General features: G+C 41.2%; 1 protein-coding gene across 1 annotated transcript in view; it reads right to left on the bottom strand.

The window, feature by feature from the left end:
- The window catches only part of LOC110261959 (translation initiation factor IF-2-like), a 39715-nt gene extending 22783 nt beyond the window's left edge, over positions 1–16932 (bottom strand). Inside the window, exon 1 of the mRNA XM_021100538.1 lies at positions 16875–16932. Coding sequence (XP_020956197.1) covers positions 16875–16932 — 58 coding nt within the window. The remainder of the gene's footprint in view (positions 1–16874) is intronic.

The following is a 17514-nucleotide window of genomic DNA, read 5'->3' as shown; positions in this document are numbered from 1 at the left end:
AGTGGTTAATGAATCCGACTAGGAACCATGAGGTTGCGGGTTCGATCCCCGCCCTTGCTCAGTGGGTTAACGATCCGGCGTTGCCATGAGCTGTGGTGTAGGTTGCAGACGAGGCTTGGATCCTATGTTGCTGTGGCTCTGGTGTAGGCCAGCGGCTGCAGCTCCCTTTCGACCCCTAGCCTGGGAACCTCCATATGCCAAGGGAGCGGCCCAAGAAATGGCAAAAAGACAAAATAAATAAATAAATAAATAAATAAAAACAGGGCAACCACAAATCAAAACCAAACATTGCACTTGCAAAAAATGAAAAGAAAAACACCCAAGCAGAAAATAATTGGAGACCATCCAACCAAAAAAAAAAAAAAAAAAAAAAAAAAAAAGAAAAGAAAAGAAAAAAGCCAAGTGCACAAGTGTGGAAAGTACAGACAAAAATCAGCTATAAGGGGCAGGGGAGGGGATATGTATGATTTTGCTTTATGTGAAGAAACTATCTCTAGAAGGCCACAGAGAAATGTATAATGCTGGTTATTTCAGAGAACTGAGTTTCTGGTGAGGAGATGTCTTGGTATGTGCTCTTTTCACCTTTTGAGTTTTGAATTATATCTACAATTTTAAAAGGTATTTTAAAAAATATTACGGCTGCACCTGCGGCCCGCCAGGGATTGAATCCAAGCTACAGCTGCAACCTAGGCTGCAACTGTGGAAATGCCGGATTAAAAGGATATTTTTAAAATTGAAATGATGGAGAATTAAAAATAACTAACCAAATTAGCATAACCAATAGATCCTTTAATAATATGATTAACATATTCCCTCAAAGAAATAAGAAATAACAAGAGTTGTGGAGTTATATGTTGCGCCCTAACATCTCGACATTTTAAAGCTCTTTTTACAATAACTTTGAATCAGAGAAATGCAAGACCAAACTGCAAAATGTATAGAAGATAAATATTGTAAAATTTCTAAATATTTACATGGCCTCAAAATTACTCTGCACAGTTGTTTATTTGTTGCCAAGGAGTAAAAGTATAACTTTCCAAGAGTTTCCTGGTGGCTCACTGGGTTAAGGATCTGGCATTGTCACTGCTATGCCACAGGTTCAATCCCTGGCCTACGAATCTTTTTTTTTTTTTTTTTTTTTTTCTGTCTTTTTAGGGCTGCACTTGGGGCATATGGAAGTTCCTAGCCTAGGGTTTGAATCAGACCTGCAGCTGCCAGCTTACACCACAGCCACAGCAAAGCCAGATCCTTAACCCACTGAACAAGGCTAGGGATCGAACCTGCATCCTCATGGATACTCGTCAGGTTTGTTACTGCTGCGCCACCATGGGAATTACGGCTCAAGTACTTTTGCTCAATTTTTTTTGACATGGCCAAAAACAAAAAGTGTAACTATCCAGTGGAGAAACTAGACAAGAACATGCCTGGGTGATCAAAATTAATATACCAGTCAGAGGCAGACAGACCTACTGTGATACCATGAAAGGGACACAAAGCACTTATGCGAATATAAAACCAGAATCTAATCATGAGACAACGCAAACTGAAGAACATTATAATGACTGACCTGTGTTCTTTAAAAAAATGTCAGAGTTGTGAAAGACAAAGAAAAGCTAAGGGCTCTTCCACATTAAAAGAGAATAAACAATGTAACAACAAAATTCAATGTAGCATCCTGAACTGGGCTCTGTACTAATGGGGAAAATAATACTGTAAAGATATTTTGGAATATTTTATGAAATGGAATATGGATTATAGATTAAAGTCATGTACCAATGGTCATATAGAAATATATTCTAGGGAATTACATGTAATTATAGTAAGAAGTAAGGGAGTGTGATATATGCAACTTAAATACAGTTCAGGAAAAATTAATATTATGCATTCATACAAATGTATTTGGGAGATAGTGAATTATAAAAAAAAATGTGGGAAAATGATAAAAGCCAATGGATTCGTTGTGAAAGTACTGCTTGCTACTGGCTTATTCACTTTAAAAGGTTAATTTTATATTATGTGAATGTCACCTCAATGAAAACAAATTATGGATTTGAGTAAAGGGTATACAGAGGATATCTAGAATTTTTCTGTACTATTCCATAATTTTTTGGTAAGTATAAAATTATTTTAAAGTAAAAAGTTACAGAAATCTCTACATATCAATTAGGTTCCGGGAAAATAGAAACAATAGTGGCTCAACAGAGAGAATTTAACTTGGAAATTAAATTAGTTATGCAAATGTTAAGGGTCTGAAAAAAGCAAAGGTGCACTGAGGTAACTCTGATGTAAGCTTTGCACATATCATCTGCCATGTTCTAGGGGGACCCACAGAGCTGAGTCTCAGGCCTCTGAGGGGCACAGTGGTTCAGGGAGCCTGGAAAAAATTCTGGAGACTCAAGCCAGCTGCAGCTGCTGCCAGGGTGAAGGGGCACTGCTGTTCAAAGTTCTTGCTCCTCCCCCTGCCTTCAAGTCGCCATCTAATAACCCCTGGGTAGAACCTAAAAGCACCTGGTTGACTAAGAATGACTGTAGGCTGTAGAGTTCTAGTCCCGCCATCACAAGGCCCAGCATGGAGGTTCCAAAAGCCCTAACATATAGCACTCAAGGCACTTGGAAAACAATTCTTTCTGGGTTTGGATTTGACAGATAGTAGCTTAGCACAACTTATATATCGGAATTCTGAGCTGTATATAAAATCCAGCTCAGAAAAAAGTCATAGCCTTAAATACAAACACTAATAGAGCCAATTCACATTATTTAGTAATTACATGCTATAAAGTGGCCACAAACACTGCATTAGTAAATAGTGAACCACTGTTCTAGGGAAAAGCCAGGATGAGCTTCCTATGAGCCTCTAATCACAACATTTTTGTCAATTAATGCATAACATTTTTTACAGATATTTATGTTTGAATACACCCTTTTTACATACACATTTTTTATTAACATTGAACTCATGTGTAACAGCACTATAACTCATGCCTGAGTGAAGCTCATCTAATACCTGTATTTTCTCCTTAAGGCTCATCATAAACTTCTTGCACTTGGAAATACTAGGCAAGACTTCAGCATTTAAGGCTTAGGGGGGTGGTAAATATGGAAATTACCAATAAAAATACAAAAATGTGGAACTATATAGACTATGGAGGGGACACTTTACAGCATGAGAGCTAAAACAAGGAGGCAAAGTTTCACTTTGTTCAACCCCAGCTGGGAATAAATACATTAGCTGACTCAACTTTTTTTTGCTACTCTGTCTGTAAATGAAGACAAAGTGCCTGAGGATCAACTGTATGTAAGTGAAGCAGGCATTTCTGACATGGCTCCTGGTGGTCCCTGCCTCCTGCTGTTCACACCTTGTGTAATCTTTTGCCCTTGAGTGTGGACTGGACATGATTCCCTTTTAATGAATATAATATGGCAGCAGAGCTGGGTTAAAACCTCCTCTTGTTGTTAGTTACTGTAGGGGAGGAAAACATTCTTTTCCTTTTACAGTCTAGCTGGGACCTCTGTACCAAAAGACAGATTAAAAAGAGAAAATCTGAAGTTAGCAACATGTATATCTCATGTAGATGTGGGAGAGACTTAAGGAAAGAGTAACTCAAAAAGGTGGCTTAGAACTCTAGCCTACATAGCATCTTTAACAAAGCACACTGAATTTGTAAAGAATTGATAGGACAAAGGAAATGGGTTTTTAACTCCAAGGAGAGTTAACATATGGGGAACCAATGGCAAATAAAGCCTAGTTAGTAAAGTTTGTTATCTAGATTCCTCTGGTGCCAGCTCCAGGCTGAAATGAGTCTAAAGTTGTCCTTGATAATTAAATTTTAACCTTCCCAGGAGGAAGGTTACCCAGAGAGGAGGAGGGACACCTTTGAAAATTTATGTCCTGCTTTTAGGCAAATAGAGCTTTTTTGTATTTGCTTTTTATCAATTGCTTTGATCTCAAAATGATATTTATGTCAAAGAGGCAATATTTTGGGTGACATATTCTGGCTGTCTTCATTACAAGAGACTGATTTTCACCCTACAGGTGCTTTTTGTCCCTGGTTTTTGTCCCATGTTTACTCTCATGGAGAAGCTTTCCTGTATAGGAACTGAGGGAAACCTTGGACCAACGGCCAATGAAGAATGACCACTGGGTGAACTTGAAAGTGGTTCTGTCCCAGCTGAACTTGGAGATGACTGTGTCCTGGGCTGACACATTGATTGTAGCCTCACAATAGATCCTGAAGCAGAGGGCCCTATGAAACCTGGATTTCTTTTTTTTTTTTTTTTGTCTTTTTTGTTGTTGTTGTTGTTGTTGCTATTTCTTGTTTCTTGGGCCGCTCCCGCGGCATATGGAAGTTCCCAGGCTAGGGGTCAAATCGGAGCTGCAGCCACCGGCCTACGCCAGAGCCACAGCAACGCAGGATCCGAGCCGCATCTGCAACCTACACCACAGCTCACGGCAACGCCGGATCGTTAACCCACTGAGCAAGGGCAGGGATGGAACCCGCAACCTCATGGTTCCTAGTCGGATTCGTTAACCACTGCGCCACGACGGGAACTCCGAAACTGGATTTCTGACCCACACAAACTATAAGATAATAGATGTATGTTGTTTTCAGTCACCAAGTTTTTAGGTAATTTATTAGTAATAACTTACACAATAAGAAAAATTAAATAAATTAGACCTTAAATTTTTAAAGTTTAAAAGAAAAACATTAAATCTAAGGAAAGCAAAATAAAGTCAAATACAAATATTAATAAATTAGAGAATTGAAAAAATGGTAGTACTAATAAATAAATCTAACAACTGATTATATAAAAAGCAATAAATTGCTAACTAACCCAGAAGATTTAAAAAAGGAAAGAAAGAAAGAAAACATGATATGCAAAACAAGAAATGAGAATGCAGAAATAAGTACAGATATAGAAAAACATTTTAAAGTACTTGTTTCGGGAACTAGATCAAGATGGTGGAGGGGTAAGACATGGTGCTCACCTTCTCCCACAAACATTAGAAAAAAGAACCCATCTACATGCAGAATGATTTGTACAGAACATCTACTAAAAGCTGTCAGAAGATCTTAGACTTCCAAAAAGAACAAGAAGCCCTCCATATAACTGGGTAGACCAAAGTGGGGAAAAAAGAGAGAGAGAAGAGAAAAAAAGGAATCAGCATGGGACTAGCACTCCTGAGAGGGAGCCATGAAAGGGAAAGGAATCTGCATCCTGGGAGGCCACCTGACTGATGGGGAGACCAGCCAGGACAGAGGGGAAGCTGCAAAGCCTCAGAGAAAAGTGCAGCAGCTGGACTGAGGAGGGAAAAGCAGAGAGACAGAGCCACACAGACCACTGGTACCACCGCTCTGGACACCACAGCCTAAGACACTCAGGCTGGGGCTGGGCATTGAGAATCAGGCTTTGGAGAATAAAAAAAAATATATAAGCAAAACGAATAAGCACAGGAACCATTCCCAGTTAAAAGAACAGGCGAATTCCCCAAAGGAGCAAACATTGAAACATACCTCTGCAGTCTAACAGACACCAAGTTCAAAGAGAAGGTAGTGAAAATACTGAAGGAATTAAGAATGGCTGTCAACAGTAATGCAGATTATTTTAGAAAGGAACTAGAAACTGTCAGGAGGAGCCAAGAAAAATTACAAAAATTCATTTGCAGAGACAAAAGCTGAGTTAAAGACACTGAAGACCAGGATGAATAATGCAGAGGAACAAATAAATGAGTTGGAAGATAGGATAATGGAAATCATCCAATCAGGACAGCAGACAGAAAGCCAACAGAAAAAAACATAAAAGCAATATAAGAGATCTATGGGATAATATAAAGTGGGCCAATCCACACAAACAGGGATTCCAGAAGGTGAAGAAAAAGAAAAGGGGATTGAAAATATATTTGAAGAAATTATGGCTGAAAATCTTCCAAATTTAAAGGAAACAGATATCAAGATATAGGGCACAGAGGGCCCCAAATAAGTTGAACACAAACAGACCTACACCCAGACATATTATAATAAAAATGACAGGATTTGGCATTTTCTTCGTGGCTCATCAGTTAACGAACCCAACTAGGATCCGTGAGGATGCAGGGTTGATCCCTGAACTCACTCAGGGGGTTAAGGATCTGGTGCTTCCATGAGCTGTGGTGTAGGTCACAGACATGGCTCGGATCTGGCGTTGCTGTGGCTGTGATGTAGGCTGACAGTTACAGTTCCAATTCAACCCCTAGCCTAGGAACCTCCATATACTGCAGGTGTGGTCCTAAAAAGAAAAAAAAAAAAAAAAGAAAAGGAAAAAAAAAAAGGGCTGAAAAGGAGAGGATTCTAAAGGCAGCAAGGGAAAAACAAAGAGTTAATTATAAGGGAACTCCCATACAGCTATCAGTTGATTTCTCTACAGAAACACTATAGGCCAGAAGAGAGTGGCAAGCTATATTCAAAGTTCTAAAACGGAAAAATTTGCAGCCTAGAATACTCTACTCAGCAAGAGTATCATTTAAAATAGAAGGAGAAATAACTTCTCAAAAAAGAACTAAAAGAATACAGCAATACTAAGCCCATTCTAAAAGAAATATTGAAAGATCTCCTCTAACTAGGAAAGAGGTGAGAAGATATAGGATGGCAGAAATCATAACTGGATAATGATCACTTAAATAAGCCAGTATACAGATCAAAAAGAAAAAAAAAACTATTTTGTAAAAGTGATGATAAACACAAGGAACAGCAAAAGGAAAAATATGAAACTGTAAAAAAAAAAGACATCAAAATCATAAAATGTGGGGAAGGAGAGTTCTTAAGAAAATCTAGATTCTATTTTTTTTAGAATGTGTTTGAGCCTATACGATTATCAGGCTAAATCATGCAGTGATAGGAAGGGGTTAACATACCTGAAAAACAGGGCAACCACAAATCAAAACCAAACAAAACATTTCCAAAACTAAAAAGAAGAGGACACAAGCATAAGATAAAAGGAAATCATCCAACCAAAAAAATAAAAAGGAACAAGGGAGAAACAGAATCAACTGGAAAATAAAGTTTAAAATGGCGATAAATATATATTTATCAATAATTACCTTAAATGTCAATGGATTGAAAGTGCCAATAAAAAGACATAGAGTGGCAGACTGGATAAAAAAACAAGAGCCTACAATATGCTGCCTACAAGAAACTTACCTTAGGGCAAAGCACACAAGGAAATTGAAAGTGGGGGGATGGAAAAAGATATTTCACGCTAATGGAAATGATAGGAAAGTGGGAGTTGCAATACTCATATCAGACAAAATTGACTTTAAAACAAAGACCATAAAGAAAGAAAAATAAGGACATTACTATGTTTTGTTTTACTTTTTTTATTACTCAAATGAATTTATCACATCTGTAGTTGTATAATGATCATAACAATCTGTTTTCACAGGATTTCCATCCCACAGCCCAAGCACATCCCCCCACCCCCCAAACTGTCTCCTCCAGAGACCATAAGTTTTTCAGTGTCTGTGAGTCAGCATCTGTTCTGCAAAGAAGTTCAGTCTGTCCTTTTTTCAGATTCCACGTCAGTGAAAGCATTTGATGTTGGTGTCTCATTGTATGGCTGACTTCACTTAGCATGATAGTTTCTAAGTCCATCTGTGTTGCTGAGAATGCTGCTATTTCGTTCTTTTTAATGGCTGAGTAATATTCCATTGTGTATATTTACCACATCTTCTCAATCCACTCCTCTGCTGATGGACATTTAGGTTGTTTCCATGTCTTGGCTATTGCAAAGAGTGCTGCAGTGAACATCGGAGTACATGTGTCTTTTCCAGCTATGGTTTTCTCTGGATAGATGCCCAGGAGTGGGATTGCTGGGTCAAATGGGAGTTCTATGTTTAGTTTTCTGAGGAATCTCCATACTGCTTTCCACAGTGGTTGCACCAATGTACAATCCCACCAACAGTGTACTAGGGTTCCGTTTTCTCCACACCCTCTCCAGCACTTCTTGTTTGTAGACTTTTGATGATGGCCATTCTGGCTGGTGTAAGGTGGTACCTCATAGTGGTTTTGATTTGCATTTCTCTAATAATGAGTGATGTTGAACATCTTTTCATGTGTTTCTCAGCCATCTGTATGTCTTCTTTGGAGAACTGTCTGTTTAGATCTTCTGCCCGTTTTTTGATGGGGTTGTTTGTTGTTTTGGTATGGAGCTACAGAAGTTGTCTCTAAATTTTGGAGATCAATCCCTTGTCAGTTGATTCACTTGCAAAGATTTTCTCCCATTCTGTGGGTTATCTTTTCATTTTGTTTAGGGTTTCCTTTGCTGTGCAGAAACTTTGAAGTTTGATTAGTTCTCATTTGTTTATTTTTGTTTTTATTTTAATTTAAAAAAAATTTTTTGGTCTTTTTTTTGCCATTTCTTGGGCCACTGCCTCGGCATATGGAGGTTCCCCGGCTAGGGGTCCAATTGTACCTGTAGCCACCGGCCTACACCAGAGCCACAGCAACATGGGATCCGAGCCATATCTGTGATCCACACCACAGCTCACAGCAACGCTGGATCCTTAACCCACTGAGCAAGGCCAGGGATCGAACCCGCAACCTCATGGTTCCTAGTCGGATTTGTTAACCACAGTGCCACAACGGGAACCCTATTTTTGTTTTTATTGTCAGTACTCTAAGAGGTGGATCTGAGAAGATGTTGCTGTCTATGTCAGAGAGTGTTTGGCCTAAGTTTTCCTCTAAGAGTTTTATAGTGTCTGGTCTTACATCTAGGTCTTTAATCCATTTGGAGTTTACTTTTGTGTATGGTGTTAGGGAGTGTTCTAATTTCATTCTTTTCCATGTAGCTATTCAGTTTTCCCAGAACCACTTTTTGAACAAACTGTCCTTTCCCCATTGTATATCCTTGCCTCCTTTGTCATAGATTAGTTGGCTGTAGGTGCGTGGGTTTAATTCTGGGCTTTCTATCCGGTTTCACTGATCTATATTTCTGTCTTTGTGCCAGTACCATATGGTTTTGATGATTGTTGCTTTGTAGTATGGTCTGAAGTCCAGGAGCCTGATTCCTCCAGTTCCATTGTTCTTTTGCAGGACGTCTTTGGCTATTCTGGGTCTGTTGTGCTTCCAAACAAACTTTAAAATACTTTATTCGAGTTCTGTGAAAAATGTCCTTTGTAATTTGATAGGGATTGCATTGAATCTGTAGATTGCCTTGGGTAGTATAGTCATTTTGATAATATTAACTCTTCCAATCCACGAGCCTGGTATATCTTTCCATCTATTTGTGTCATCTTTGATTTCTTTCATAAGTGTCTTATAGTTTTCAGAGTACAGGTCTTTTGTCCCTTTAGGTAGGTTTACTCCTAGGTATTTTATTCTTTTGGATGCGATGGTAAATGGGATTGCTTCCCTAATTTCTCTTTCTGATCTTTCATTGTTACTGTATAGCAATGTCATTGATTTCTGTGTATTAATTTTGTATCCTGTGACTTGGCCAAATTCGTGGATGAGCTCTAACGGTTTTCTGGTAGAGTCTTTAGGATTCTCTAGGTATAGTATCACATCATCTGCAAATAGTGATAGTTTTACTTCTTCCTTTCCAATGTGGATTCCTTTTATTTCTTTTACTTTTCTGATTGCTGTGGCTAGGACTTCCAGAACTATGTTGAAGAGCAGTGGTGAGAGTGGACATCCTTGTCTTGTTCCTGATCTCAGCAGGAATTCTTTCAAATTTTCACCATTGGGAATCATGTTTGCTGTGGGTTTGTCGTATATGGCCTTTATCATATTAAGGTATGTTCCCATTATGCCCACTTTCTGAAGGGTTTTTATCAGAAATGGGTGTTGGATTTTGTCAAAGGCTTTTTCTGTGTCTATTGAGAGGATCATATGGTTTTTATTCTTCAGTTTGTTAATGTGGTGTGTCACACTGATGGATTTGTGGATATTGAAGAATCCTTGCATCCCTGGAATAAATCCCACTTGATCATGATGTATAATCCTTTTAATGTATGGTTGGATGCGGTTTGCTAGTATTTTGTTGAGGATTTTTGTATCGATGTTCATCAGTGAAATTGGCCTGTAGTTTTCTTTTTTTGTGTGGTATCTTTGTCTGGTTTTGGTATCAGGGTGATGGTGGCCTCATAGAATGAGTTTGGGAGAATCCCTTCCTCTGCAATTTTTTGAAATAGTTTTAAAAGGCTAGGTGTTAGCTCTTCTCTAGATGTTTGATAGAATTTGCCTGTGAAGCCATCAGGTCCTGGACTTTTGTTTGTTGGAAGTTTTTATATCACAGTTTCAATTTCAGTTCTTGCGATGGGTCCATTCATCTTTTCTATTTCATCTTGGTTTAGTCTTGGAAGATTGTACTTTTCTAAGAATTTGTCCATTTCTTCTAGGTTTTCCATTTTATTGGCATATAGTTGCATATAGCAGTCTCTTATGATCCTTTGTATTTCTGTGATGTCTGTTGTTACTTCTCCTTTTTCATTTCTAATTTTATTTTATTTATTTATTTTTTTAATTTTTTTATTTTTTTTTGTCTTTTTGCTATTTCTTGGGCCACTCCCATGGCATATGGAGGTTCCCAGGCTAGGGGTCTAATCAAAGCTATAGCTGCCGGCCTACGCCAGAGCCACAGCAATGCAGGATCTGAGCCGCGTCTGTGACCTATGCAACAGCTCATGGCAACGCCGGATCCTTAACCCACTGAGCAAGGGCAGGGACCGAACCTGCAACCTCATGGTTCCTAGTTGGATTCGTTAACCACTGCGCCACGACGGGAACTCCTCTAATTTTATTGATTTGAGTCCTCTCTCTTTTTTGCTTGATAAGTCTGGCTAGGGGTTTATCAATTTTGCTGATCTTTTCAAAGAACCAACTTCTTGTTTCATTGATCTTTCCTATGGTTTTCTTAGTTTCTATTTCATTGATTTCTGCTCTGATCTTTAAGATTTCTTTCCTTCTGCTAACTTTAGGACTTGTCTGTTCTTCTCTCTCGAGCTGCTTTAGATGTAAAGTTAGCTTGTTTATTTGAGCTTTTTCTTGGTTCCTGAGGTGGGCTTGTCTTGCTATAAACTTTCCTCTTAGAACGGCTTTTGCTGCATCCCATAGGTTTTGGAGTGTCGTATCTTTGTTGTCATTTGCTGCTAGGTATTTTTTAATTTCCTCTTGGATTTCTTCAGTGATCCATTGGTTGTTTAGTAGCACGTTGTTGAGTCTCCACGTTTGTGTTTTTTGCAGTTTTTTTCTTGTTGTTGATTTCCAGTCGTATAGCGTTGTGGTTGGAAAAGATGCTTGATATGACTTCAATTTTCTTAAAGTTACCGAGGTTGGATTTGTAGTCCAGGATGTGATCAATCTTAGAGAATGTTCCATGTGCACTTGAGAAGAATGTGTGTTCTGTTGCGTTTGGATGGAATGTCCTATAAGTATCTATTAAGTCCATCTGGTTTAATGCATCATTCAGGGCCTGTGTTTCCTTATTGATTTTCTGTCTGGTTGATCTGCCCATTGCTGTAAGTGGGGTGTTAAAGTCCCCCACTATTATTGTGTTATTGTTGGCTTGTCCTATTAAAGTTGTTAGCAGTTACATTATATATTGTGGTGAAGCTAGTTTGGGTGTGTAGATATTTTAAATTGCTATATCTTCTTCTTGTATTGATCCTTTGATCATTATGTAGTGACCTTCCTTGTCCCTTAAAATATTCTTCATTTTAAAGTCTATTTTGTCTGATATGAGTATTGCTACTCCAGCTTTCTTTTGATTCCTGTTAGCATGGAATATTTTCTTCCATCCTCTCACTTTCAATTTGTATGTGTCCCTCAAAGTGAAGTGGGTCTCCTGAAGACAGCATATATATGGGTCTTGTTTTTGTATCCATTCAGTCAGTCTATGTCTTTTGGTTGGGGTATTTAGTCCATTAACATTTAAGGTAATTATTGATATGTATGTTCTTAATGCCATTTTATTAGTTGCTTTGGATTTGCTTTTGCTGCTCTTTTTTCTTTCCTTCTTCTGTTGTTCTTTTCTGCCTAGAGAAGTTCCTTTAGTATTTGTTGTAAAGCTTGTTTAGTGTTGCTGAATTCTCTCAGCTTTTGCTTATCTGTGAAGCTTTTGATTTCTCCTTCAGATCTGAATGAGAGCCTTGCTGGGTAAAGTAATCTTGGTTGGAGGTTTTTTTCCTTTCATCATGTTAAATATATCATACCACTCCATTCTGGCCTGCAGAGTTTCTGCTGAAAAATCTGCTGATACCCTTATTGGGGTTCCCTTGTATATTGTTTCTTTTCCCTAGCTGCTTTCAGTATTTTCTCTTTGTCTTTAATTTTGGTCAGTTTGATTCATATGTGTCTCCAGGTGTTCCTCCTTGGGTTTATTTTATATGGTACTCGTGCTTCCTAGATTTGAGTGAGGGGTTCCTTTCCCATGTTAGGAAAGTTTTGGGCTATCATCTCTTCGAATATGTTTTCTGTCCCCTTCTCTCTCTCTCTTCTCCTTCTGGCACCCCTGTAATACAATGTTGGTGAGTTTAACATTGTCCCAGAATTCTCTGAGACTCTCTTCATTTGTTTTCAATCTTTTTTCTCGTTTCTGTTCCACATCTGTGATTTCCACTAATCTGTCCTCCACCTTGCTTATTCGTTCTTCTGCCTCCTGTACTCTGCTGTTGGCTGCTTCTACTGAATTTTTTTATCTCGGTTATTGTATTTTGTATCTCTTCTTGTTTAAGTTTTATATCTTGTATCTCTTTGCTCAGTGTTTCCTGTAAGTTATCCATCTTTGCCTCCAGTTTATTTCCAATGTCTTGCATCATCTTCAGCATCAACAGTCTAATGTCTTTTTCCTGGAGGCAGAGAATCTCCTGATCCCTTAGCTGTTTTTCTGGGGTTTTTCCTTTCTCCCTCATCTGAGTTATAGTTCTCTGTCTTTTCATTTTTATAGATTTTTTGTGTGGTGACCTTTTTACAGAGAGTAGAATTGTAGCCTCTCTTACTTTTGGTGTCTGCCCTCCTGTGGCTGAAGTCGGTATGGGGGGCTTGCTGTAGGCTTCCTGATGGGAGGGGCTGATGCCTGTCCACTGGTAGGTGCAGCCGATTCTAATCCCTCTGGTGGGTGGGGCTTAGTCTCTGGATGGGATTAGAGGCAGCTGTGTGCCTGAGGGGGTGTTGAGGTAGCCTATTTACTGAGGGGTGGGGCTGTGAACCCACCTGGGTTGTTTGCCCTGGGCCTTCTCAGCAGCTGACTAATGGGTGGGGCCAGATTTTCCCAAAATGGCCACCTCCAGAGAAAGGCATGGCTACTGAATATTCCCAAGAGTTTTGGTTTCAATGTCCTTCCCTCACAACAAGCCATGTCCACCCCTGTTTTCCTAGGATGTCCTCCAATACTGCAGTCAGGTTTGACTCCGATTCCCATGGAGACTTTGCTTTGCCCTGGGACCCAGTGCACATGAAAGTCTGTGTGCTCCTTTTAAGAATGGGGTGTATGTTTCCCCCAGTCCCATGGAGCTCCTGTGCACAAGCCCCACTGACCTTCAATGCCAGATGCTCCAGGGCTCTTTCTCCCCATGGCAGATCCCCACACATGAGAATTTGATGTGGGGCTCAGAACTCTCACTTCTGTAGGTGAGTCTCTGTGAACCAGTTAGTTTCTAGTCTGTGGGGCTTCCCACCCAGGAGGTATGGGGTTGTTTATATCATGAAATCGCCCCTCCTACCTCTTTTTGTGTCCTCCTCTTTTTCTTCTGGAGTAGGATATCTTTTTTAATGTTTCCAGTCCATTTGGGTGAAGAGTGCTCAGTCTTTTGTTGTGAATTTTGTTGTTTTTAGGAGAGAAGTTGAGCTCCAGTCCTTCTATTCCACCATCTTAATCTTGTCTCTCAAGAACCATTATTCTTTAGAAAGTTGACTTTTACACTTTGTGGAAAAGTCAAAGTCGTACCAGCACTGGATTCTTTCCTTTTGAGCCATCAAACTCCTAGAGCAGGTGTTTAGACCTGAGGGACTGACGGTCAGGAGCCTCCCCCACCCATTGGCAGTTGACCTGCCTCTGGTTTACTATTTATGTTCAGGTAAACAACTCCTTTTCATTTTTCCGCTGTCGGCAGGATAGTACAACGATCAGATCATCCTAAGTGGTGATCTGGCACATGATTGGCCGCAGAGGAAGAACTCATGTGTTGTCAAGGACATTATTTAATGATAAAAGAATCCATTCAAGAAGAGAATATTACACTTGTCAGTATATATGCCCCTAATGTAGGAACAAATACATACAACAAATACTAATATACATAAAAGAAGAAATTGATGGGAATACAATAACAGGAAGAGACTTTAACACCCCACTCAAAACAATAGACAGATCCTTTAGAAAGAAAATCAGTAAGGCAACAGAGATCCTAAATGACATAACAGAACAGTTAGCCTTAACTGATATTTTCAGGATATTACATCCCCCCGCCCAAAACACAGAATATGTATTCTTTTCAAGTGCACATGGAACATTCTCTAGGATTGCTGCATACTGGAACACAAAACTAACTTCAATAAATTTAAGAGTATAGAAATTATTTCAAGCATCTTCTCTGACTGCAATGGCAGGAAACTAGAAATCAATCACGGGAAATGAAATGAGAAAAAACTGACTACATGAAGACTAAACAACATGCTACTAAAAAACCAATGTGTTAATGCGGAAATCAAAAAAGAAATTAAAAAATACCTTGAGACAAATGACAATGAAAACAACCATTCAAAATCTGTGAGATGCTGCAAAAGCAGTCCTTAGAGGGACATTCATACCAATACAGCCCTTCCTTTAAAAAGAAGAAAAATCTAGGCGTTCCCATTGTGGCTCAATGGGTTACAAACCTGACTAGTATCCATTAGTATGTAGGTTTGAGCCATGGCCCCACTCAGTGGGTTGAGCATCCTGCGTTGCTGTGAGCTGTGGTGTAGGTTGCAGATGTGGCTTGGATTCCATATTGCTGTGGCTGTGGCATAAGTAGGCTGGCAGCTGCAGCTCCTATTCGAACCCTGGCTGGGAACTTCTATATGCTACAGGTGCAGCCCTAAAAAGCCAAGAAGAGTAGAAAAGAAAAATCTCAAAACAAAAGCCTAACTTACCACCCAAAAGAATTAGAAAATAAAGAACAAACAAAACCTGAAGTCAGCAGAGGGAAGGAAATCATAAAGATCAGAGAGGAAATCAATGAAATAGAGATGAAAAAAATATTAATAAAACCAAGAGCTGGTTCTTTGAGGATTTCCCGTTGCAGCACAGTGGAAACGAATCCGACTAGGAACCATGAGGTTTCAGGCCGCACTCAGTGGGTTAAGGATCTGGTACTTCTGTAAGCTGTGGTGTAGGTTGCAGATGTAGCTTGGATCTGGCATTGCTGTGGCTATGGTGCAGGTCAGCAGCTGTAACTCCAATTCAACCCCTAGCCTGGGAACCTCCATATGTCATGAGTGCAGCCCTAAAAAGAAACAACAAAAAAAAACCCAACTAACATTTACTGAGGCTTATTTGTCAGGACTGTGGGAGGCATGGAGCCCAAACATGTGATGAGCTTTAATCCTCACATCAGCACCGCAAGGAAGGTAGTGTGATCCCAGGTTTATGGGTGGGGACCCTTTGTCTCCAGGAGGAGAGGTCATCTGAGGGCCCAAGCCTGCAAGGGACAAAGCCTGGGTATGGCTGAGGTGTGTCTGGCTCTGAAGCCTACACTCTAGACCAGAGAACCAATGCTATCCAAGTGCTAATGTCCAGAACCTGTGAATGTCACCTCATATGGTGACAGGGACTTTGCAAATGTGACTACAGAGAAGGTTGGGAAAGGCAGAGACTATTCTGGATCATCCCTGTGGGCCCTGGACGTAGTCACATGTCCTCACCAGAAGGAAGCAGAAGGGAATATGGCTCTAAAGAGCCCGTAGGACATCTGAGGATGTAAGCAGGGGCTGTAGTGCCTTGAGGAAGGAGTCAGCAGCAAGGAAGGCAGGCAGCCTCCAGAAAGCAGAGTCAGCTACTCCTCTCAGTCACGCCCTACCTTTAGCTCAGCCCCACTGATCTCAGCCTTGTGGCTTCCAGAAGTGGAAGAGAATAGTTGGGGTTTGCTTTAAGCCAATTAGTAGGCAGGTCATCAGTTAGAGCAGCATAGGAGAGCATCAGTCACCAACTCTGAGGGGCCTCACTGCAGGGGTCATGGCCCTAGAGCAGGGCCTGCAGGCAGTTCTGCCTCCCTCCACCCGTCCCCACCCCAATCAGTCACCTGACAAATCATGTCCCTTCATTCATGGAGTTCCTGGTGCCACTTCTCATCAAGGCACTATTATACTCCTGGGCTTCTAAAGAGCAGTAAGCAAGACCAAAATGCCATCTCAGGGCTTGCATTCCAATGACAGAGAGACCAGATACAGACACACACACACACACACACACACACACACACACACACACACACACACACAGGAAGAAGTCAACACTCTGAAGTGGTCATCTGCTGAGCGCAGGCCTTGGTCATCTCACCTGGGGAAACTCGCCGGCTTCTAGCCACTCCTCATGGAAGGAACCCTCACCTGGGTCCTCTGGGCTAGATCCTGTCTGAGGCACTGTCACCCTTGCGGTCCCCACATCCCAGCCAGAGCATCCGGCCCCCTACAGAGCAGTTTCTATCTGAGGGACAGAGGCCACCTCCCTAGCACGGCTGAGAAGCTCCTTGGTGCTTGGAGCCTGCTCTGCACCCCAGCCTGGCCCTGCCTGACCCCCTGCTGCTGGGAACTGGGTGGAGACCCTCTCCAGGCCCTTGCCTATCCAGTGGCCTGCCTGGGAGGCCCTCCCCAGTCCTTTTGCAGGAAGCCTTTCCAGGACCCCCCCCTAGTCTGGGTGGTTACCCGTCATCCGTGGGGCACATCCCAAATGGGGCACCTGCCACCAGGGACCTGCTGCCATGTTGTCACGCCCGTGATCTTGGAGCTCCTTGGGGACAGCCACGCATTTTATACATCCTGGACCTGGGAGGCACCTCACAAAACCCCAGGCAGGCCGTGAGTCTTCCTACACATTTTCTGAATTAGCCAGTGTGAGGGTGGATGGTTTACAAAAGAACCACAGGGTGACGAGAAAGGAGGCGTCCCGGAGGCTCGGGGTGCCTGCAGGAGAATGCGGAAACCTCAGACCTGCTTCACAGAGGGCCAGGCTCGGCAAGGTCTTTACAGGCCGCCCTGCCAGGAGCAGGTGTTTGGAGATGCAGGTGAGCAGGAGGCGGGGAGGAGGACAAGGGGAGGCAGCTCAGTGTAGGTCATGCAGTGGCTTCAGGCAAGAAAGTCTCAAGGAAATGCAAAGCTTTTGAAAAGCACCTGGGAGGTGAATGGGCCTTAACTGTGAAGGTGTCTACTGGACAGGTGGTTACGGCAGGTAGAAGGTCATTTTTCAGAGAAGGCACCATCTCTGCCTGAGGGAACGCTCCTCCCTGAAGGAAAGAACTGGGATGGAATTAATGGAGTTCCCGTTGTGGCGCAGTGGTTAACGAAT

This window comes from Sus scrofa, chromosome 8, assembly GCF_000003025.6.
Source record: "Sus scrofa isolate TJ Tabasco breed Duroc chromosome 8, Sscrofa11.1, whole genome shotgun sequence".
Taxonomy (NCBI): Eukaryota; Metazoa; Chordata; class Mammalia; order Artiodactyla; family Suidae; genus Sus; species Sus scrofa.
Note: the sequence above shows the minus strand (reverse complement) of the source record. Positions and strands in the feature narration are given on the sequence as shown.